Source organism: Octodon degus, unplaced genomic scaffold (genome assembly GCF_000260255.1).
Source record: "Octodon degus isolate 3935 unplaced genomic scaffold, OctDeg1.0 scaffold00004, whole genome shotgun sequence".
Classification (NCBI taxonomy): Eukaryota; Metazoa; Chordata; class Mammalia; order Rodentia; family Octodontidae; genus Octodon; species Octodon degus.
Genome location: NW_004524580.1, coordinates 32,734,751 through 32,758,003, shown reverse-complemented (window position 1 = coordinate 32,758,003; position 23,253 = coordinate 32,734,751). Strand labels below are relative to the sequence as shown.

The 23,253-nt window shown below is 41.5% G+C and overlaps 1 protein-coding gene across 2 annotated transcripts in view; it reads right to left on the bottom strand.

Annotated features, from left to right (window-relative positions):
* Washc4 (WASH complex subunit 4) overlaps window positions 1–23,253 on the bottom strand; it is a 53,266-nt gene that overhangs the window by 29,721 nt on the left and 292 nt on the right. Inside the window, exons 2-14 of one of the 2 annotated variants that reach the window (XM_004623856.2) lie at window positions 20,243–20,382; window positions 17,328–17,381; window positions 17,164–17,229; window positions 16,318–16,363; window positions 15,745–15,812; window positions 12,029–12,111; window positions 11,079–11,121; window positions 10,438–10,541; window positions 8,975–9,095; window positions 7,273–7,396; window positions 7,040–7,167; window positions 6,091–6,251; window positions 3,054–3,180 (exon numbers count right to left, since the gene is read on the bottom strand). In XM_004623856.2, the coding sequence (XP_004623913.1) occupies window positions 3,054–3,180; window positions 6,091–6,251; window positions 7,040–7,167; window positions 7,273–7,396; window positions 8,975–9,095; window positions 10,438–10,541; window positions 11,079–11,121; window positions 12,029–12,111; window positions 15,745–15,812; window positions 16,318–16,363; window positions 17,164–17,229; window positions 17,328–17,381; window positions 20,243–20,382 (1,265 nt within the window). Of the gene's footprint in view, window positions 1–3,053; window positions 3,181–6,090; window positions 6,252–7,039; window positions 7,168–7,272; window positions 7,397–8,974; window positions 9,096–10,437; window positions 10,542–11,078; window positions 11,122–12,028; window positions 12,112–15,744; window positions 15,813–16,317; window positions 16,364–17,163; window positions 17,230–17,327; window positions 17,382–20,242; window positions 20,383–23,253 lie in introns of those variants that run through there. The other variant, XM_023717046.1, reaches the window with a different exon arrangement.

The window sequence follows — 23,253 nt, the reverse complement described above, 5'->3', positions numbered from 1 at the left end:
AGATCTTTAATCCATTTTGACTTTAGTTTAGTACATGGTGATAGACCCGGGTCAAGTTTGAGTTTTCAGCATGTAGAGAGCCAGTTTTTCCAGCACCATTTGTTAAAGAGGCTGAATTTCTTCCAGTGAGTATGTTTAGCCCCTTTGTCAAAGATAAGATGGTTGAGTGTGTTCATAGGGGCTTCACAATAGACAAATTTCTAAAAAATCTTTCCATTAGAAAAAAAAAATTTGCAGAGGAATGATGTATGTCAGGGTGATATGTATGCACCTTCATCCTATCTGCCAGGGGAGAGAATGAAGCCCCTATCTGTTGCCAGTTAGGGCACAAGCTAAGGACCCTTAAGGAGCTAGGAGTGGAAAAATGAGAAAGCTGCTTTCTGGCAATGGGGTCTGCAAAGGAGTTAAGAGCTATAAGCTGATGCTTGCTTTCCTCTTTACCCGAACAATGTTGTCATCTGCCCCTAGTCTGCTACTTCATCTACTACTCCGACCTTCTCTCCCTCCAGCCAGTACGAGTACAGACTTTTTCCTCTTCTATTTATGAAGTGCAAGTCTTGCCAGATTTTAAAAATGTAATGCTATTAAATGCAGGGAAACAGGAAAAAAGAATGCTAATTTGCTAATCATCACACGTTTTCATTTAAACCTGAAAGGGATGCATGGAAACACAAAGATAATGACAAAGTTTCTTTGGGTTTGTAAAGGTTCCAAACAGACACAATCAGTTTCGAGAAGACACTGGGTTAGCCAAGGGACCAGGCGGCCTTTTGCTCCAGCTCCTGCCCAGCACCTTGTAACCGCCCCCCCAACCCCCGGCAGCAACACAGCTCTCCACAGAAGGGTACTCAGCAGATGAGGAGAAGAGCCTGTCTGAGCACGGATCTGTGGTGAAGACAGGTGTCACTTTTAGGGCAATCTGAACAATACAAAGCAGAAGGCACCCAAAGATATGCGGCAGCAGGACTAGAGCCTGGGCCCCTGCACACGGAGCCACGAGTCTCACCCTGCCACGGCAGGCCCCTCCTAGCAGACCCTGCCCATGGGCTGCACCAGAAGTCATCAGTAGAAACACACCAGGACAGAAAGAGAAGCTCCTGTTTCTTTTTTCTTTGTCTTTTGTTTTTCTGGCGAGGCTTAAGTACCACATTCTTGGGCCCACATTGCCCCATTCGTTGTTAGTCTGTGCACTAGCTATGCCTGAAGGACGTGATTGAGTGTCTAAATAGGGAAAGGAGCAGACTGTAGTCTATCACTGCTGATGAGAGGAAGCCATGTGGACTGCCTTTCCTGCCGAGAAAAACTAGAATAGGTAGGCAAATATATAATCTCTTGGAAGGCATCCAAGAGTTACCAAGAAATTTGACGTAAGACGCCAACAGGGGCAGAGCCTATAACCCTAACGCTCCGGGAGGCTGAGGTAGAAGGGTCACAAGCACGAGCCTGAGCAACTCACACAGACACTGTCTCAAAATAAAACATGGCCACTAATGCAGCTCGGTGCAAAGGCCAAGGCCCTGGATCTAACACCAGTCCTGCTAAAAGGAGACAGCAAGAAAGTGAAAAAGACACACACACACACACATCCCTGAGGGAAGCCAGAAGTGAGCCTGGCATTTGCAATTGCTTTCACATTGTATCTGCCTTTGACGCTGTCCCAAAGGAAGGGGATAAAAACAGGAGTGCATGACCCATGAAGGACAGGACAAGATTTTGGTAGATATCTAGGCTCTGACTTAGGATCTTGAAAGATGAGCCACCCTGCTCCCTAAAACAAAAGGGTGAAAATGGAAGAAAAAAAAAAAAAAAAAAACCCCAGCATCATAGCATGGAAGTTCTCCAAACCGTTCTGACCCACAACGGGCCAGCGAGACCTGGGCACCTGGGCTTCTCAATGTCCCGGCCTAGCTGTGCTAGCACGGGTTCCTACTGCACCCAAAACAGATCAAACAGAGGCGAAGAGAGAATTAGAACACAAATCAGGAAAACACAAGAGAAGAAAGGCTCAGCAGCTGGGTGAGAACATTCCACAAGTTCTGGAAGCTTCCAAATCCCAAGACATACAAGTACACAGAATCCACACCTAAAGGTATCCCAGCAATACTACAAAACTCTGAAGTCTACATCAATCAACCAATCAATCAATCAATCAATCTCTCTCTCCTCTCTCTCTCTCTCTCTCTCTCTCTCTCTCTCTCTCTCTCTCTCTCTTTCAGGGCCTTGCACTTGCCAGGCAGGGGCTATGCCACTGAGCGCCATCCTGGCCCAGTCTAACCCTCCTACGCAGTTAGGAGCTGTTATATACACAAAGCAACAAAACCAACAGCTGAATTCAACATAAACAAAGGAAGCCAGATGACAGTAAAAAAGACATGTTTAAAAGCTGGATGAAAAATTCCAGCCCACCTACAAATTTAACAGTTGAAATAAGGGCATAATCGTACCCAAAACTGTGGTAATTTGTCAACAGAAGCTCATAGTAAATGCAGTACCAGTAGGCCTTCCACAGGCAAAAGCATAAAACGCATGAAAAAGATGTGGAGAGGATGAGAAGCAACAACAAAATGAACGCCTTCATGGGAACTGAATCAACCACTACGATCATCAGCAGCAATCTCAAGGCCCTGTGAGACTGAAATCAGAGAGGCTCAGAGACCCCACCGCAGCACAGGAAGTGGGAGGGCAACAAATAGAACGAAAGCAGCTTACAACCCTTACCCTGTGTGGACAGTGGTAAACTACTAAGTTACCTGAGAGCCGAATGAGTAAACCATGCATTGTGAAATCCCAGAGTAACCACAAAACGATGTTGAATTAAATATGAAAATATAATGGTCCTAAACTCACAGGGTACAATCGTGCACTAAACGGAACACAGAGAGAGCTTGGGATGGATCCATTAGGAATCTAAGTCAGTCAGGCAGATGCAAACACAAACCAACTTGTTCTAAAACAAAAACATGGTCTATTCTTTCCAAGTGTTTTCCAAATAGAACTTCCGCAAATTAAACAAAGAAGTTAACCCAAAAACATTCTAAGCAAGATGGAATTACCTGTATGAAAACATTACATCTGCTGGTGAGGTCTTCAGCAAACTTATCCATTCTCTGCTCTTTAGATAAAATTGACTCCATTTTCATCATCCATGAGCTCACAAAGACGTAGTAAGACTGCACATCTCTAATGAGGAAAACACTGGGGTCATTCAGACAGCAAAGAAATTTATTCCCATTTCTTCATGATGATCGCAAGAAAATATGGCCTAACAGCATCCATTCTGTTTTCTGGTTTTTAAAAGACATATGTCATATTCAACAAGTATTTACGAGTGTCCACAGAGGCCACACGCTCTTCTTGACATTTAAAAACCAAACATGTAAATCCTGCCTGCACGAAAATTGTGTTTTAGGAAAGAGAGTTGACAATGAAGCAATCAATAGTTAAAATTCCTAAAATAATTAAAGATGTCAACTGAAACATGCTATGGAAAAAATAAGGCAGGAAACAGAACAAGGACTGGGGTAGGAGCACAATTTTGAATGGAATAATGAAAGTAGGCTGAGTAGATGATTTTGAGCCAAGATTAAAACAAGTGAATGAGTAATCCATACAAATGTGTGAAAGAAGAGAGCTCCAGGGAAGTGAGTACCAAGGGCCAACGTCTGAAGGCACCTGGCAATGTATCTGCCTTGTTTAGGTAGTAACAAAAACGTCAGTGTGGCCAGACCACAGGCAGCAGGGATGAGACAGGAAGAGGAGAGGTGCATGGCACAGGGAAGTGCTCTGGGGGGCAGGACACCAACTCTGGGAAGCCAACCAGGGGGCCTATCTTATGATAATGGGTCAAAATAAACCACAGACAAGACAGTACTGTTCTGGGAAAACTAGCCAGGACACTAGAGGGGCAATGTGGGAGAAAGAAAAGCACAGCTCAGCCAAGCAGGCACCATCCAAGTGGCTGGAAGCTGAAGTTGTCAAGTCTGCCAAGTGCTGTGTAAGCCTCACCTACAGAGGAGCCCCTTCTACAGGGAAGGCACATACCAGGATAACACAACAAGCAGGCAGCCACACCAGGATTCAAGTGCGAGTCTAGAAAGCTTTCCCACCTGAAAAACACTAAGGCAGTGATACACACAATTCTCTCCACCACTCAGGGAGACCACAAAATCATCCACCAGTGTATCTCCACCTGGGCAACTTCACTCGGATGGGGAGCTTCACCACCCACAAGCTGTTCAAGTGGCCCTTCTTTTGCTCTCCTGTTAAAGTGTGCAAAACATGGGCAATTTGTCCTTCCTTTGGGAATCTGACACTACTGACACTTCCAAAAACCTTCTTCCGGCCAACAGGTAATGATGTTATAGTCAGGCAGCATCAGCGGAGCATGGCTCTCCAGGGCCAGGGACGAGGCTGCCCTGAATGAGGCCAGAATCCCACAAGGAATCAGGAGCCAGCCACACTGCCAATCCATCAGTCCATCTCCACTGCTCAGTCTGAAGGAGGATTACACTGGGGTCCCAAGGAAATGTGCTTGAGGGAGGCAAAAACCACCATAAACTCTGAGAAAAAAGGTTTTACAGAGCAATGACTCAACTAGACAAAATACATCAATAGTCACAGACTCGGCTTCACTTTCTGCAGTGCAGGGCGCGAGGAGCTATCGGCAAGGACCACAGAGAAAGGCCCAGACCGTGACACGCTTCACGACAGCACTGGCCCAGAGACACTGAAGCACAAAGGACAAGAGGAAAGCGTCCCTCCAGCCTCTGACTAGACAGGCAGGAGAAAACCAGCTCATCACTTCCACCCACCGCACTCACTTCCAGAGGCCAGATGATGACTCTGCTTAAGTCTAGAAAAACGAAACTGCTTCATGTTTCAAAAGGCAAGTACACTGACAAAGACCATGAAAATGGCTGAGAGTCCTGCCAGATTACGAGCTTCATTTCAAATACAACAATACATCTCTGCCCTGACCAAAAGCATCTAGCAGGGGCCACACAGGTGTGCCCTCTGGGGCACAGAGGAAGATTCAGACTTCTACCCTGTGAAATGCCTGGAGGGAAAGCACATGTAGGGCCCATGCAGCCCAAGGAGGGGATGGCTGGGCCTGAGCCCGGGCCAGGGACAAAGAAGGGCACAGAACTGCCCTCTGAGCTCCATCTCTGCATTCCCAGGGCCTGGCCTGCAGCTCCTGAGTCACCCTCACTCTTGGAACTGTAGGGACAAGGCCTGTGTCAGTCACAGCCCTCTCCCCCTGTGTTTCACTTTGGTGAAAAAAACATTAAGTTCCTGGGCAAAATTACAGTAAGGCAACACACCTGCCACCCAGCGCCAGAGAACTTCTACACTGACTGCACAGGTTCACCTCTGGAATCACAGACTGAGAAACAAAATTTTCCCATCTGGGCAATCTCTGAAAGTGAGCGTGTCCCCTCTCCACCAGCAGGACAGGACTCTCACCCTACAGCATACGGAGCTGGTGGTGCACACTGCCCACACGGCCCAGAGGCAGGCAATGCACCACCACCCGCGCAGACACTGGGCATCTAGTCAGTGCCAGTTTGAGTGCCTATGTGACCTAGCAAAGTCTGCTTCTCTAAGTCTAAATGTCCTTATTTAAAACCGGGGACCTGGCACAGTGGAGCACGCCTGTAAGCCAGCACTGGGAAGACAGCAGGAAGTACTCTGTGGAGCAAGACCAAGGGGTGGGGAGAAACTGGGCTGTGAACCATTATTTTTTCCTTTAATTTTTAACACTTTTTAAATTTCTACAAATGTCACTTTCACAAAAATAAAAATGGAAGGGCATCAAGTTAAAATCATTATAGATATGCAATGTTTTTATGTCACCAAATGGTATCCATTGCAAGTGCATCGGACTTTATTTAGATAAAAAATAAGATAGCTGACAAAAAGCATATGTTGCTACCAAGTACAATTTGGCCATTAAGCCCAGAAGTTCCTAGAAAATAAAGCCCCTGGAGACTGCCAGACTTTCCAGGGTAACAAGCCCTTTTCATCCTATAATTCAAATGCTTGCAACATAGAATATCTAAGTATCTTTGTTCTAGTTACTTGAAGACCTACTTGGTAAGTGACTGTGCTTTCTGCTGCAGGAAAGTATCCCTGTGTATCTTAATAGCTTGGAGACTTTTTCTGTCTAGAAGTTTGGCAGCTGCTGGCATTTTTTGGATCAGAAAATTATCAGGAAACCAAATAATGTTAGCAGTTAGAGTGATGGCTGGTACCTGAAATAGTAAAGGCAAGGGCAAAATTCATTAAATACAGCCTAACACAATTCATTTCAGAAAACAATAACTACACACAAAAAGCCATAACATATATTGCAGCACAGAGAAAACATTTCTAAATCACTGTTGAGTATGATCACCTTTTTTCACCTAAATATTAACAAGCACATGGATATATACCATACATATTTATCCTGGATTTAGTAATATATGCAAAAAGCTGACACCTGAATTGTCATATCCTTATGCTCATTCTGTATTAGTGGGAAAAAATGCAATGTCTGGGTGCTCACAGACTGTAGATCAAACTAAATTTTCAATTTTAAAATCAGGTTTTATGCAATGGAAAGAGCACAGATGAAGAAAAAACTAATTTTTTTTTCTATTTCAACAGTTCAGAATGATTGGCAATAGGAGGGGAAAAAGAAGGGGAAAGTATAGCAGTAGAAATAAAAGTAACCAAATGAGTAAGTAGAAACCTGAATGTCTACCAATCGACATACTCATACGCAGGAGAATTTACCGAGTAAAAGCAGGGAGTAACTCTACTAAATACAGGCCAAGGTGATCATTTCAAGAAAAAATAAACACACACAAAATAACCTTACAATAAAATGAGACAAATACCTTACTGCTGTACTTCCATTGACTATATTACTTATTTCAGGAAAGTGTGGATTTTAGAAATGAACGCTATTAAGCTACTTTTGTAAATAAAAATAAAATGCATTTTAAAAATCTTTTTAGTACACTAAAACTGAAAAATGTAAGTTCTAACTTCTTACCTTCTTACAAATGTCCAATAAAGACTTATAAAACTTTTTATCAACAGTTCGAAATATCTGAAAGTGCAGTACAAAGAGTCCACAGATTCCAACATACTTGTCCCTCTGGTCAATTTCCGAAGGTTCTCCTTATAAACAGTTACAAGAAAGAAAAGCAGAACAAAGACACAAATTATGCTTTTAAAGAAATGCAAACTTTATCAATAAAAATTCAAAAATGCAATTTATATTACCAAGTTTGGCTTCTACATTTGCAAAAATCGAGCGAAGACTATGTGCAAATTCTTCAGCAAAAGTGCTATTTTTGGACACAGATACTCCTCCATTAAGAGAATCAAACTGCTGCTCTATACAGGCCTGCACAGGAAACAGTGAAGAGAAATTTGGTGGCATTAACAAACTATCAAACATCTGACATGGTGGGTGATGAGCTTGGGTTGTTAATTTTCATTGAATTTTACTAAGACCTAAAAGCTTAGGTTCTTTCTTTAACCAATTATCCAAGTTCTCTGGCTGGGACAGTACTTATATATTTCCATATCCAGTACAAGTTATGTGAAAGTCATACAACTGGACCCTTGTAACAGCAAGGAGCCACATATAGGCTGTAGCCACAAAACCCGACGTTCAGATATGTATAGAGAACCACATTATGATTTTAAAAAGATAAAAGTATATTATAAAAATACAGTCGATATAGTCAAATAACGTATTACCACACAATGAGGCAGGGGGCAGCACCCAAGATGAAGGCTCTCGTATGAGGTGGACCATTTGGTAGGTGAGAAAGTGCTGCACTGTATCCGGTAAAGTGCTCTGTTCAGACAAGAGGACCTGACGCCAAGAAGCCTGGATGGCCGCAGGGATTACCCTAGGCACAGCGAGACTGGAAGGACTCACACTGGTGGCGCCCTCAGGGCTGTCCACAGCAGTTTCTGTCCCAAAGGGAAGTTTTCCAGGGAGGAACAGCATGCGCTGAGTCACCCGGCCAACACTGGCATTCCGCTGACTCATCATTTGGACCCCTCCCCAGACCACCACAGACGTCACATTGAGTGAAGTCACAGAGTGACCGCAGAGAGAGGTGCAGGAGACACTTTTTTCTTTTCCTTTCATTTCATGCTTTTAAGAATAGAGATCGTATTTTCTTTTACTCTGTTAACACGTTAGCACTGCAAATGTGGCAAAATAACAAAAATGCCCTTTGGAAAGACAACTAAATTTTCTGAATCTAATAGACTAACAATTAAATGGGTAAAAGCAACAGTTTGCTCAGTCTGCTAAAGCTGTGATATGTAAAATATAAATTAAAAGTAACCCTGATGCTGACGTGAAATGTGATGGAATTATAATTTCTGGGGGACAGTAGCCACAGTGTGGCTGTCCAACAGAACCTTCCATGATGGTGGCGATGTTCTGTTTCATGAAGGATAAAATGCCAGGCATAAAAGACAGGTGGCTAACTCGCACTTGAACTGTGGTGACCGTGAGCAAACAATTTTTTTCTTTTTTAAGTTGATGTAATGTGACACAGATTAATGTGACACAGCTGCATGTGGTTCAAAGCTAGTACACTGGACTGCGCAGACTCAGATTGCATTTCAGCGTACCAGGAGCCTTAGCAGAATTAACCAGGTGTTGTTTTTTGGGTTTTTTTAACATAAACTCACAAACCTAAATGTAAGACTTAACACAAATACTTTGGTTTTAGATTTCAATCCTTAAATAGTTTTATCCATCTACACAATACTTCTAAAAGCCTTCATCTCATGTACGGCCTGACATCACCTACTACTTCATACGGTAACAACCTAGTGAGCCAAAGCACTTTTTAAAGGAAAACAAATTCAATGGCCCTGTATAAAAGCTTCTGCAATTTTGGGCTCAGTCAGCTGAGACAAGCCCATCTACTGCAGCCAGCAGAGCCCCGCTTACCTGGAATATGGCCCCATCCAGCAACTGTCCTTCCAGCCTCAGCAGAAACTTTTCAAATGGCTTTAGTTTTGCTTCCTGAATTCCAAATTTTGAAGGATTGTGATGGACAGATTTCATTAACCTTGCAAAAGATTATGAGAAAGAGCTTAAATCTACCTAATGGATTTTTTTTTTAATTTCAAAGATAATAAAAAATAAGAAAAAACAATAAAAATGATACAAAACTTCAAAACAGGAAATTAGCAATGGTTGCTATAGTGCATATTGTTTGTTGGGGGATTTTTTGGTTTTTTTGTTTGTTTTGGTAGAACCAGGGATTGAACTCAGGCCCTTGCGCTTGCCAGGGAAGCACTTATTCTACTGAGCCATCTCCCCAGCCCCCTACAGTGCATATTGTTATCTTCAAAGTAGTTGTTCAGTGTACCAGACACAGATGTGCAAAACTGATCAATTAAGCACTAATTGTTCCTTTCAATAAACCAACAGAAATTAGTAATACAATACACACACACACATATGTGTGTGTATATATATATGGTTTTTTCCTTTCCTTCCTTCTTTTATCTAATGGATTTTTTTTTTTTTTTTTTTTTTTTTTGGTGGAACCGGGGATTGAAATCATAATGGAGTCTTAAAAACTTTCCCAGAAATCAGAGTAAATTATCTTTAAAAAAAAAAAAAAAAAAGGGGGGCCGGGGAGATGGCTCAATAGAATAAGTGCTCGCCTGGCAAGCGCAAGGGCCTGAGTTCAATCCCTGGTTCTGGAAAAAAAGAAAAAAAAAAAAAAAAATTTGGTACAAAGACTACAGGATCTCACTACACAGATGAGACTCATGGTGATCCTCCTGTTGTCAGCCTCCAAGTACTGGTATTACAGGCACACACCACCTCACCCAGTCTCAGTCGCTATCTCATGCCCCAGAGGCGGAGCCAGCACGGCATGCCAGGGGTTAAACTCCGGTGCCTGCACCTGTCTTAGCAGGCACTTTAGTCTGCTGAGCTATTTGGCTGGCTCCAAGAGCAGGTTATCTTTATTTGGCTCTACACATCTGAGCATAACAATCTCAACATATTTCATTTTCTTGTGCTTTTTTTTCTATCCTAAGATGTCTGATATAAGGCATTTAGTGAATATAAACAAAATAAAATAAAAACGTTCTGAAGCAAAATAAAACGCAATTCAAACTGTTAAACAGAACCCAAGAGAAAATAAATCTGTGTCCTAAGGTGGACAAATTAATACTTAATGCACTATGAGTGAGGATGCTTTGTACAGTTATATCATTCTCCCAAATCCATCTCAAATTAAAGAATGGTTCTATTTTCATAAAAATATGACATAAGCTCCTTTCAAATATAGCTCTTCGGTCTTTTAAAAGATCTGAATTATTTATATCTGCTTACTCTTTGCTAATACATTAACCACAGAAAGAGCGTATTTTAAAATGCTTTAGCTGGTGTACCTTTTGTACATGGTCCAGTGGTCTTTCAGTGTGATGTGATTATCAATAATCTCATCCAGCGTGAGCAAAACTGTCAGCAGTTCTCCCAAGTGTTCATACATAGTCTGTCAAAAAATCTTTAATGATTACCATTTAGTCACTAGTTTGAAGTTAAGCCTCACGTACTTTTTGTTAGATTTATGTATTATGTAGCTATTTATTTTGGTTTTTTGAGACAGGGTCTCACTATGCAGTTCAGGCTAGCATCAAGCTTGCAGCAATTCTCCTGCCTTAGCCTCCTGAGTGCTGAGTTTACAGGCATGCGCCACCACGCCTGGCTCATGTGGGTTTTTAAAGCAAAATGCATTTAGGAAATTAGTACATTAGTCAAAGCAGGGGTAAGATCAGTTTAAATTACAGATCTGATCCTCAAATAGGATGCTCGCCATTGTGGCAAAGAAAAGCTCCCTGAAAGCTCTGCCCTAAGCTGCTTCTGGGAAAAAGCAAAGTTATTCTGACACAAGTCAGCAGCACCCATCAGCTACAGATAAAAGATGGCAAATGGACAGCGATAACCAAACACCTTTGTCCCAATAGCGATATGGAACTTTCCAAATATGCAAACTCCAAAGTAAGAGTAACAATTAGGTTTACATATTCACCTGAAAATGAACTCCAGTTGTCTCTATAATTTTGGGCGCCACCCTATAAAAAACAACATCCAAGTTAAGAATTCTTGTTCTGCCACGGGGCCTTCTTATCTCAGAGAGAATGCTCAGGAGCAGCAGGTCCTGAAGCTCTGGGGTGCGTCTGTATTTACTGAAGCTTGAGCCTCTAAACCTCAGGAGGCCTGAGCAGTTACCCCAGACCCCGCTGCCATGAAATGACTGACTCGTGCACCCAAGGGTGAGGACACTGGCCTCAGGATAAGCTCAGCGTTTCAACCTCCAGGACCTATCTTGGCATGAAAGAGGAGAACTGATGTATCTTTCTAAACTATCAGTGCTTTTCCTTAGCAGCTAACATCTTGTCATCCTGTCCACATTGGCATTTGGGTAGAACCCTGTCTTCAGCCAGACTAATTTCTGGAGTTTTCATTCCTACTGAAAAGAAATGCGTATTTCTGAGAATATACCAAAGTCAAAAACCAAAAATTACATTTGTACTTCCTTCCCAGATACTTATGATAGTACTTACATATGAATTACATATAAATATGCCAGAAGAGAGAAGACATAATTTAAAACTAAACAGAAAATCCAGATAAATCCTGTCCTCTATGGCAGACAGCACGTTCCGGGGAGCTGGGGAGCTACATGCTCTCTTTTCTGCCCCGAGTGCAGATTCCATTCAGCTTTTGCCTGCATATCACAAGTCAGACTTCTCTGTCATTTTCATTCAGACAGACAAGTGGCTTGGGCAACATGGCAGAAATTACATCTTACTAATCTATACAATGTACACATCAAGTAGAACTTCAACATCCAAGTGTTCAGGAAACGCTGAATGAATGAGTGAATGAATGGAGTGAGCAAAAAGTTATTTCAGAGCTTTGAGGAAAACATTCCCCGCATCTCTATTACACAAGCAAAAATCCTTCTAAGTGCAGTACTTGTTACTGATATAGAGGGCAGCCAGCTGATGGACCACATTCATCACCACTTCATAGCACCTCGTCACAAAGCAGGACAGCTCCTGAAAGGGCAAGGGCAGGACATGTTACAAAGTTGCTTTTGAAATGTCACCATTTTAAGCTGAATTTTATGGTAACATATCTAGCAAAAACAGAATCATTGCCAATGAAATCTCCAATCACGCTGCAGCCACCTTAAGCATCATCCCTCAAGCACTCAGGCCTTCTCCCTTCCTGCCCTGGAGCTGCTCCTCCTACCTCTGCCCCTCCATTCCCTCCATCATTCTACATTCAGTCTATGGTCTCAGCTACCCATACAGCTTCAAAGTGACAGGGACTGTCTCGTTCTTTTGGAATATCCACTCTCAAGCAAAGATGGTGGCTAATATTTAACTGTTTCTCAAGGAACTTATAATCTATCATACGAATAAGTCAATAAACATCTGAATGAAGAAGCTCAAAGGCTGCCCAGTTAGCAAGCATGCTGCTGGGTGGGAGGGCTCCAGAACTCACTTCACGTGTTACTCGCAGTTGTATTTGCAAGTGGGCTCGGGACACAGCAAGAGAAGTATTTGTTACCCTACACATGTTTGGCCTTATATTAAGTCACATCTACCCTGCCCCACACCATCTAGAAACTTTTCTGTAGAAGCTCTCAAGCTTTAAACCTAAGAAACAATTTGTAGCAAAAATATTTAATGCCTGATTAAACTACATTAAGAGGGCAGGAGTATCTTTATCACCAAGAGCAGTTCTCACAGATACTAGCTCTCGAAACGTTTATCCAACCTTTACAAATGGACTTTTATGCAGCTGTTGCTACAATCCAAAACCAATTTAAAGTTTTTGAAAATAATAAAATGAAGTTCAAAAAGCTCTAGTTTTACATTCTTAAAGTTTTATCACTTTAGTGAAAGCACAGAAAATGCACGGCAAATAGAAAGCACAAAGTAAAAAGGCAAAGAGGCCCAGATACACAGACTACAGAGGATAGAATAGGATAACCTTGAGTCAGCCACTGGCAGGTGGTTAAAAAAAGAACCCAAATCCAGAGAGAGCCACTCACGCCGACCAAAGGGATGCATCCCGAGAATCAGCAGCACCTTTGGCTGCACAGGCACCCGCGTGTACTGACACAGATCAACACAGCCAGGGCACCGCCAGGAACCAAGCCTCACCCGACATGCGTCATGAATGCGCCTTGCTGACCAACACGCTATTATACAGCACATGGCTCTACATGCAGTTTTAAAGAAATGTCAACTGAAATGTGACAATAAAAGTTTAATGGAGAAAGATAAACCAAGAAAATGACACTGAGCTATCTCCCTGGTCCCCCAAATGCTTCAAAGTGTTTCAAATTTCATTTTTTAGATTTAGAAACATTTGCATATACATAATGAGATAATCTGAGAAATGAACCTAGTTGAAATAACGAAGCCCATTTATGTTCACGTATACCTTACACATGTAGCCTTTTCATTAATTTTAGGTGTGAAGTTTTCCACTTACATTATTATTGACACTAAGGTACACAGAAACACTGCAGGCAAGCAGACAAGGCTGGGCCTTGGAGAATCAGCGCAGAGGATGAGAGCGCATCACAACAGGGGGAAAGCCAGAGCTCAGGATGAAGGAAAGACGGGCTACAGCCTCCCAAGGAGTAAGCAAAAACCTGAGTTTGTACTGTAACTGGTATCATCCAGTCCAATAAAGTCTAGGTAAAGAGCAGTCACCCAGGCGGGTCACCAGAACCTTCGACCTGTCCCTTCCTAAAAACGCCTTTGTTCCTTCTGTGTACCCTTGCTACATGGCCCACTGCCCTACTCAATCAGTATCAGCTAAGCAGCTACACCTGCAATCTTATTAGGTGATCACAATTTGAAGCACACTGTACTCACCCCATTATTTTGCTCTCTAAAACATTCTCAACAAAGTAGGCTTTGGGGCAAGCCACTTTCAGATCCCCTCCTGTCTCTCAGGAGCTCTCTCTCAATAAATGTTTCCTACTCTTAACCTCTGCTGTTTCTCAGAATTCATTCTTTGATTTCAGAGAAAATAAATTCAGCAAATCTAACATCTAGCAGCCTGGGAGTTACATTTTCCCCTGTACCAATGTCATGTCAGCACTTAAAAGGATTCAGATTTTGAAGCATTTCAGATTTTGGAGTTTTAGATTAGCAATTCTCAACCTTTATGTATGTTACAGATTTTTATATATTACATATGTAATTATTATCACAGTTTAAGAAAGTCACCATATAAAGATAAAAGATTTATCAGTAATCATTAACAATTCTAAAGTTGTATATACTGAATATTATCCAAAAAAGAAATCCAAAATTTGATAAAACTAAAGAGAAAAACTTATCAACTCCCTACAAAGTATATGGCTTAGACACCTCCCTGGCCAGCAGGCTTCCTGCTCAGGTCTGTCAACAGAAGCAGGAAAAAAAAGATTTCTCTTCCATTTTTCCTGTCTTGATGAAGCTAAGCCAGAGAGGAGCACTTCGCCTTCATAGGAGCATCAGCTTCTCTCACACTCTGAAGTTAACCCAACATCCCCCTCTCAGAGGAGCAGAACAGTCAGGCAGGCATGTGTCCTCAAAGTCCTGCTCTACAGGCCGCTTTTCCTTTTGTTTCCTGGACAGTTCCTCTGGGTTACCTCACTACTTTGTTCTTTCAGTCCTCCAACTCCTGTGTTGCCCTCTTTAAAAACAATTAAATACGTATTACAGTACGTATCTGAGGTCCCTAACATGTCATGGGATACAGCAGACAATAAAAAAGCTACTATGTGCAGCAAGTTACATTTATCATCTCATATAGGTACTTCTGTTTAACAAAAGCAGTGAGAACCTACTGCTTTAACATGAATCCCATATACAGGATGATTTCATTACCTATTATACTCATGTTCCACATTATGTCCCTGGAGTTCTTCTGCCTGTCTGCCACCTTGTATCCTCTGACCTACCTCTTCTGACATGCCTTGCATAATCTGTCTTCTAGACAGTACCCTGAATAACACAGGCCATATTATCAATGAAATGCTCTTGATTAGGTCAAGTGGACCTCCCCTGAAAGTCATAAAGATATAAAAGACTTGAACAATGTTAACATGCTTTGTCTCTGTTAACAAATCAAATCTTACACCTAACAAATAGAAGGGAAGGGTACTATAGCTTTGTCTTCCTTGTCTCCAATCTTTGCTTTTTCACACTGTATACTCATTGCCTTAACAGGAGAGGAGGGAGGAAGCAGAAGTTGTATCATGCTTTTCGTAAAACCAAGACAAACACCTGAGAAGAGGGGAGCTTTTCGATACTGAAAAGCGCCCCACATTACACACTCTGGGAGAAGCCCCAAGCGCTGCTGCCCTAACCATCTCACACCTGTTCGTGCAACTCTTGAATTCTATCTACAACTTCTGTAGCTGATCTTTCCCTACATGATAATAAACTGCTCATCAATGAAACTATGTAAAGAAAATTATTTTGATCCTTACTGCCCTCAAAATGCCCAGAACTTTCTCAAAAAGTATGATGCCCTGAATTATAACACAATGATAACCATGTATTCTATGCTCAGAGTACATATCCTTATTAGTACTTTAAAGTTTCAGAATTTTTAAATTATGTATAACTTATGCAAGCTTTTAAAAGGAAAAAGTACAATAAAAAGTAATCAGTTACCTGTAAAAACGAAATAAATCTCCCTATTTGAATTTGGCAATCACCTTCCACCATGCTGGTCTCTGTAGCTTTAAAAGACAACATTAAAAATTGTATTTCAATTTTTTAATTTAGACTCAACACCAAAAACCAAGTGATGTTTTTAAATTAGGACATTTTTTTAATTTATAAAGTCCTGAAAACAGTATTTACACTGAAGAGGAAAATGAGACACTCATTAATCACTCAAGGAAAATCTGCTTCTAGTTATGTACATAACAGGTTTTCTTTCTTTCTTTCTTTTTTTTTTTTTCCCAGTACTGGGGATTGAACTCAGGACCCTGCGCTTGCCAGGCAAGCGCTTATTCTATTAAGCTGTCTCCCCGGTCCTGTAACTGGTGAAAATATCAAAAATCAGTTTTAGGAGCATCTGCTTTGCTTCGGTTCTTCTCACCATTCCAACCCGACAAGCTAACCCAAATGTGAACGCCTACCTTCTCAGCGCATTACTTGATCACATCACTCCCAGAACTGTCTGAACTTTTGGTTTGCGTCACTCTTACTACATTACAATTTTGCAATTTTGCAACTTACCTCCTTCTCCATAAAACAGGAGACCATTATAAAACTTAGTTTCAGCCTGTTTAAAAAAATTAAAATAATTTTAAAGGTTATTTTGTGAATTCTCTGACTTAATTCTCTGTATTAGTAACAGCAAACTAAAACATCTATATACAAATTTAAATTCCAAACACTGATTTAAGTAAATTCCATTTATCTTGACAACAACAAAGACACTGCTGGTTTTCAAAGGACATGCTGATGCCTTGAACCCTTGAACCTTTACCATCTTATCGGGCCACCCTCACTGCCTCACCTCCTCCCATCAGGCCCTAAGCAGGGCATCAAAGAGAAAGAAACAAGACAAAGTTTACCAACTTCTATCAGAGTGCTAGCTGCTCAGGTAAGAAAACACAAGATTTGGGCCAGGGAGACGGCTCAGTAGGATAAGCGCTTGACTGGCAAACACAAGGATCTGAGTTCTTATCCCCGGTTCCGCCAAAAAAAAAAAAAAAAAAAATACTAAACATGGAAGACTCAAGGCTTCCCTAACAAAGTCAGCTCCATCTAGCTAGTCCGTGCACACATGGCATGCAAAGTGCCACTGACTCAGATTTAAACTGTGACTCCTGGGAAGCGACAAGCAAGTGGCACCTTCTTAAAGCTTCAGTTTCTTCACCTACTCCTCCCCCATCCCCATTTGGTGCAAGGGATATCAGTGCCAGCCTGCTGTTGGCACAAAATACTCAGTGACTAGGAGGATTAGCACTGGCATTAAGTCATTCAATATTCAATATTTATTGCACAATAGATAAAAGTATATACTTGTCTTTAAGTGAACCGCTTTTAAAGTTATAAGAAAAGAATGTTAAGAATTACCTCATACTTTAATTTCTTGATTTCACAACAAAGTGCAGCATAAACAGTAATGACTTTGTTTAAGACCTAGATTCACGAGTAAAAAGATAAAACAAAAAAAAAAAGTAAAAACCAAATGACAAAAGTTTTGCTTTAAGTGAATTTTTACATTTAGGATTTTGTACCTTGTTTTCAGTCTTTATCAGTTCCAACAGGGAAGACTGTTCATAAGGCAAAAGCTATAGAAACAAAAGAAAAACACATTTGAATCTGAAAAATCAGTAATACTTTAAATTCACACATGGAACCTAGTTACAATCTTTTAGCCTCAGTAATTTTACACTTGTGTTGACCCTACACGCTGTGCTCACATTCAACCAACTATTTTGTTCAATGTGATCTCAACAGACAGCGAAATAAGACAAAGTCAGCCAGCTGAAGATGAAAAGGTCCCAGTCAGACACAGCCTGTGGCAGGGACTCTTGCTGCACGCCGGGACGGGTGTGCCAGGCACAAGCGCAGGACAAGATGTTCATTGAGAAGACCACTGGCGGCCCTGCATTAATTACACAGGCGTGAGCTCAGTAACTACTACCCTGAAAGGCTCAAAGTAATTTATCGCAAAGAACAGATGAGGAGGACCTCAGAAAAAACCAATTTGGGGGGCATACATGCTCAGCCCAGAAACACCTAAAATACAGTACAGGTCCACTGGCCTTCGAGGATTACCTCACTTCCCCACCTTTATACAGCATTCCCAATGAATATCAACAAGGCATATTTTAAGGAAGTCTTAGATCCCTCTTTTGGCGACAAACTAACAACTAAGTACTTTATGCAGGTAAGCTGTACATAAACCTTCTCATTAGGCCGTATCTCTGTTTACAGAGATTCTGTGCTTATGACTCTGCCAATCATGAAAGCAATAAATCTGCACACTAGAAACACAAAATGATGGCCCAATGCTGGAATGAAAAAGAAGTTCCGAAGGCAACTGGGGGAACTCAGGATAAAATTAAAAGAAGCCAGGACTCACCCATAGGGGAAGGTAAAAGCTACAAGGTGAGTCCGAGTCCAGCCTTTTATAAAACCTGAGTTACCAAAAAAAAGGGAAAACCCTGAGAGTTGAGACAGCTTTTCATGATCATAACTGGAAGAGGTTCTTACAGACAAGAGCAATTCCTTAAAAACATTAGCAAATGAAAGCAACAAAGCATAAACTCGTGATCCTCAGACGTAATAATGCAGGCTGAGGACCGCACTTTGCTAGAGAAAGTTCTACGACTTACACATGACACTCAAGAACAAAAGGAGACGATAAATACATTCAAGAAATTCTTAAAGGAAAACAAGCCTACCCAGCCTGCAAGAGAAGAAAGAAAAAACTAACTTAGATTTACAAATACATAAACCATTTGTATCATAGATGAGGGAACAGGTTCTGCAATTAGTCTGCTAGGCATTCACCACTTAATGTCACTTCACTTACTCAAGAAAGTTGCCGGACATTTTGTGTCTCAGGCTTCTCATTTGCAAAGAGAGAAATTATATACTATGGAAGTTAAAAGTCAATTTTTTTTTTAAAAGTCAATTATTTGTCCGACACCATAATTATGAAAAGCTAAATTAAAAAACAGGCAAAGGCATGTGCTTATAGTTTCTGTTACTTGGGAAGCTGAGAAGGAAGACTGACTGAGCCCAGAAGCGTATTAGTCCAGCCTGGAAAACATACCAACACCATGTCAAAAAAAAGCAAAAGATCAAAAACATTTCTCCAAAAACATACAAATGAACAGTAAGTGCATGAAAAGATATCAGCATCAACAGTCATCAAAGAAATGCAAACTAAAATCATGAGATGACCTCACACCCACTAGGATGGCTGCTTAAGGCAGTACAGCCAGGCAGTGGCCAGCCGCTGTAATCCCCACACACACAAATGAGAAGCTGAGGCAGGAGGGTCACTGAGTTCAAGGCCAGCCTGAACTACACAGCAAGACCCTGACTCAAAGTACGTGTATGTGCGCGCGCGCGTGTGTGTGTGTGTACACATGTGAAAGACAGTAACAAGTGCTGCGAGTGACTTGGAAAACCTGGAACCTTACAGCTGCGTTGGGAAAGTCTGACGGATCCTCAGAAAGTTACACATAGTTACCACAGGACTCGACATCAGTCACTAAGAGCAATAAAATGAAAACATATATACACAAAAATACACATACAAATGCTCACTGTAACATTACTCTTAAGAGCCAAAAGTGGAAAAAACTCCATGGTCCAACTGATAAATGGATACTTCATGTGGTAAAGGCATTCCACAATAACAATGGAATATTATTCAGTAATCAAAAGTATTAACGTAAGGTACAGCACGGATAAACCTAGAGTACATGCTATGTGGAAGGACCAAGGCATAAAGGACCACATTTTGTATGGTACTGCTTATGGAAAATGTCCAAAAGAGACAACCCATAGAGCTGCAAAGTAAATTAAACTGATCTGCTACCACCTAGGCCTGGTGGGGGTTGATGTAACATGGGGGCACGAAGGTGACTACAAAGTAAAGAATTTCTTTTTTAGATGGTAAAAATGTTCTACAATGTCTAAAATGATGGTGGCTGCACAATTCTGTGAATACCGCCATTGTATAATTTTCTGGGTGAATTGTATAATGTATGAATTACACATCAAGAAAGTTGCCATTAAAGTGTTACTGAGGACAGTGTGCAGTACCTAAGTGCTCCACAAATAAATCTGCACTTTACTCTCTGTAAAAACACCTCAATAAGAAGAAACAAACAAGGCTTGAGTCTATTCAATCTTCTTCATTTTCTTGATGAGGAAAAACAAGGGCTAATGCAAAATATCAAAGTTTGTGCAAGTACCTGACACTAAAGCCTTTAAATTTGTACCATTCTTTTGAAAAACAAATTTTAAAAACACCTTCATGGCTTAAAGCAAAGGAAATTAACAATTTTTCAAAGTTTCTTTTCATTGTTAGATTTCAAATAAAATACATTTTCTTTTTTTTAAAAAATGACACTGTCAAGATATGATGTGCCTTAAAAATACTGTATTAATTTAAAAAATCAAATCAAACCTTTAATGCTATAGGATTGAGATTGAAATCCCAAACGTCTCCAATTGAATCATCCAGGGCATCCTCAATTCTTCTCAGTTGTGACGTATAATCCTCAAGAAACTTCCCATAATTCTTAAGTTGAACTTCAGCATGAATTTCTAAATTTAAATTTTAAAATAGTGTAAGTAAAAGCAATGAATTACAGGACATTTCCTTCAAATACCTTCACAAGTCACAGCATTGTTAATCATTACTTTGAGATGTCTAAACTTCTTAAAAATAAAGTTCCAAAGTTAAAAAGTCATCCCCCTTTAACAAGTGTTTTCCAAACACTTAAGCCAACTTTAAAAGCAGCAGGCAACCTGTTTATCCTATAATGTAGGGCTTCTTACCCATCTGAACAATGTCTTAGGTAATTCACTGTCCTGATTTTGAGGCTTAGTCATAAACTCTATAGAAAAAAAAAAAAAAAAACCTAACCTGAACCTGGTACAAAAGTCTATGTTGTCACAGAGTATTTTAAAACATGATTTAAAATATTCTAGGGGGGGAAACTACCCGCTCGCCACCCCCCTGTCCCTCTCTTGGGACAGGAGCTTTCTTTCTCTCAATAAATATATTCTGCTCATTAAAAAAAAAAAAAATTAATTCTACATCCAGTAAACTGTTCCAAAATACACTTATATTTTTTACTTCCCTTGCCCTCTTTGCCATTATGGGAGACTGAACCCAGGACCTCTGCACTGAGCTACATTCTCAGCCCATTTTATTTTTGTCTGAGATAAGGCTGCATAAAGTTGCATGGGCTAGGCTTGAACTTGGAAGCCCCCTCCCCGCCTCAGCCTCCTAAAGCAGTGGGATTACAGGCATAGGACACCATGCCAGCTTCTAAGTATTTTTTAAAGGAAAGGTTTAGTCCTGCTGTAATATTGTAGATATTATTCCTGTAATGCCTACCATTTACCAAGATACTTCATCGGCTTAATTATTTAGCTGTCATAATTGAGCTGGAAAAGCCAATAAAAAAGGCTAAGTATAGAACACTATGCTATCTGCAGACACAATAAAAGATGACTTTTAGCTTACAGTCACTAAAGTGGATTTAAAAAGTGCCCATTCATCAGAATTAATGAAAGTAAATATTTCATCTTATATACAAAAACCCATTACTTATTCCCAAAAGCAACAAATTAAACTCCAACCCAGTTTCCTTTATTGACATGCATAACCTTATTCAATGTCTTCTTAGAAAAGAAAAAAATGTATCTCTTCAAGTTAGGCTTCCGGCACTACAGCGGCTGCCGCAGGGTGTGCTCTGGCAACTACCTGGGTTTGATCCCCTGTATCGCATGTCATGCTGGCCCCCAGGCCGAGCCCATTACCAAAACCGAGTGTGGTGGCGTGGTGGTGCACCCTGTTACACCAGTGCTGGGGAGGCTGAGACAGGATGTTCAGGAGTCTGAGCTGTGGCACGAAACCCTGTACCAAATAAAGACTTAGGAAAAAAAAAAATCTGGGGCCCCTCTCCTGTCCCTCTCTTGGATAGGAGCTTTCTTTCTCTCAATAAATATATTTTGCTCATTAAAAAAAAAAATCTCCCTCCTGTTGTTCACTTCGTAGCGACTGCTCTGAATCAGGGGTACCCACGTAGTGCATCAGGGTTCCTATCTCCCCCCAGCATTAATCTAGGCGGTTCTGGAGAAGCAATTAGTCAAGATTCACAATTCCAAAATTAATGCAAACTAGCCACACAGATGAACAGTCTTCTTTTTCCAACTGCTAAGAACGCTGTACAAGTCTCAGAACCCCAAATCGATCGCTATTTCTGGTAAATGAGAAATGACCTGGTAGCACTTCCTTTGATCAGAAAATGAGTTCTTAAAACGATGCAAGAAAAACAGGCCAGCAAATCACTCCTCCAGTCTCTCCAGGACTCACAGGGGTCTTCACAACACCTCTGGTGACACTGATGTCCTCGCTAAGACAATGAGTAGCTACAAACTGAAAAGCAGAGAGCTGACATGCCAACGACAGTTATCCCTGAGAATTCCTAAGACCTACGCAACAACATCTCTTCCACCGGATTCATTCCTTACCTTTGTAACCCTAACAGTCTGGAGAATAGAAAGCGGCTCTTGAGTGAATCAGGTCATCCTACTTCAAACCGCACCATTTTCAAAGCCAGTAAAGTGGGATGTTTTGGAAGATACTAAACTAGGCAATTTCTACCCATAAAACATCAGACCAGACAAAGTGTAGTTCAGAACACCACACACACACACACACACACACACACACACAGATTACTGCCATCCGCTCCAAGGTTTTTCTCTGAAATACTGCATAAGGTACACTAACTTGGGGGCTGCTGCTTGTAAAACTGCAAACCACTGTGGAGGTAGTTAACCTTTCTTAGCATAACAAAACCTAGTATCTAAGTAGGTCCCATCTGCCTGTAAAATAAAGCAAAATCCAGCTAGTTTTTAAATGACTCCCCCCCCTTTTGGAAAACATAAACAATCCACAAACAGCGTAACCCAATTACCCGTATCTCATTTCACCTACTGAACAGTATCACCAATGACAATAAGCAGACTTCCAACTGGTAGCGATCTTGAATCTAAGCGGCAGCATTCGCTTCGCTCTACACCGCAGGGGAGAACCGCACTCCGGCTCCGGCCGGGCGCCCAGGCTGAGCGGCGGCGGTCGGGCCCCCAGAGCACACCCTGCGGCAGCCGCCGTCGCGCCGGAAGCCTCCAACACTGCCCGCGGCGCCAGGCCAGCGGGCCGCGGGGACAGAGTGCCCCGCACGCGTTTATGACGCTTCCTGCGCGAAGAGCTGTTTTCTCGCCACCTCCACGGTGCTAAGAGTGTGCGCCGCAACTTCCAAAAGTTGGTTTGCGACAAAAGAAGAAAAACAGGAAACCGAAACAGGAACCCTGGACGGGCTCAGGCGAAAGCCGGGGGGCGGCGGGCCGGACAGGACAGGCCAGGCCAGGCCAGGCCAGGGCAGGGCAGGGCAGGGCAGG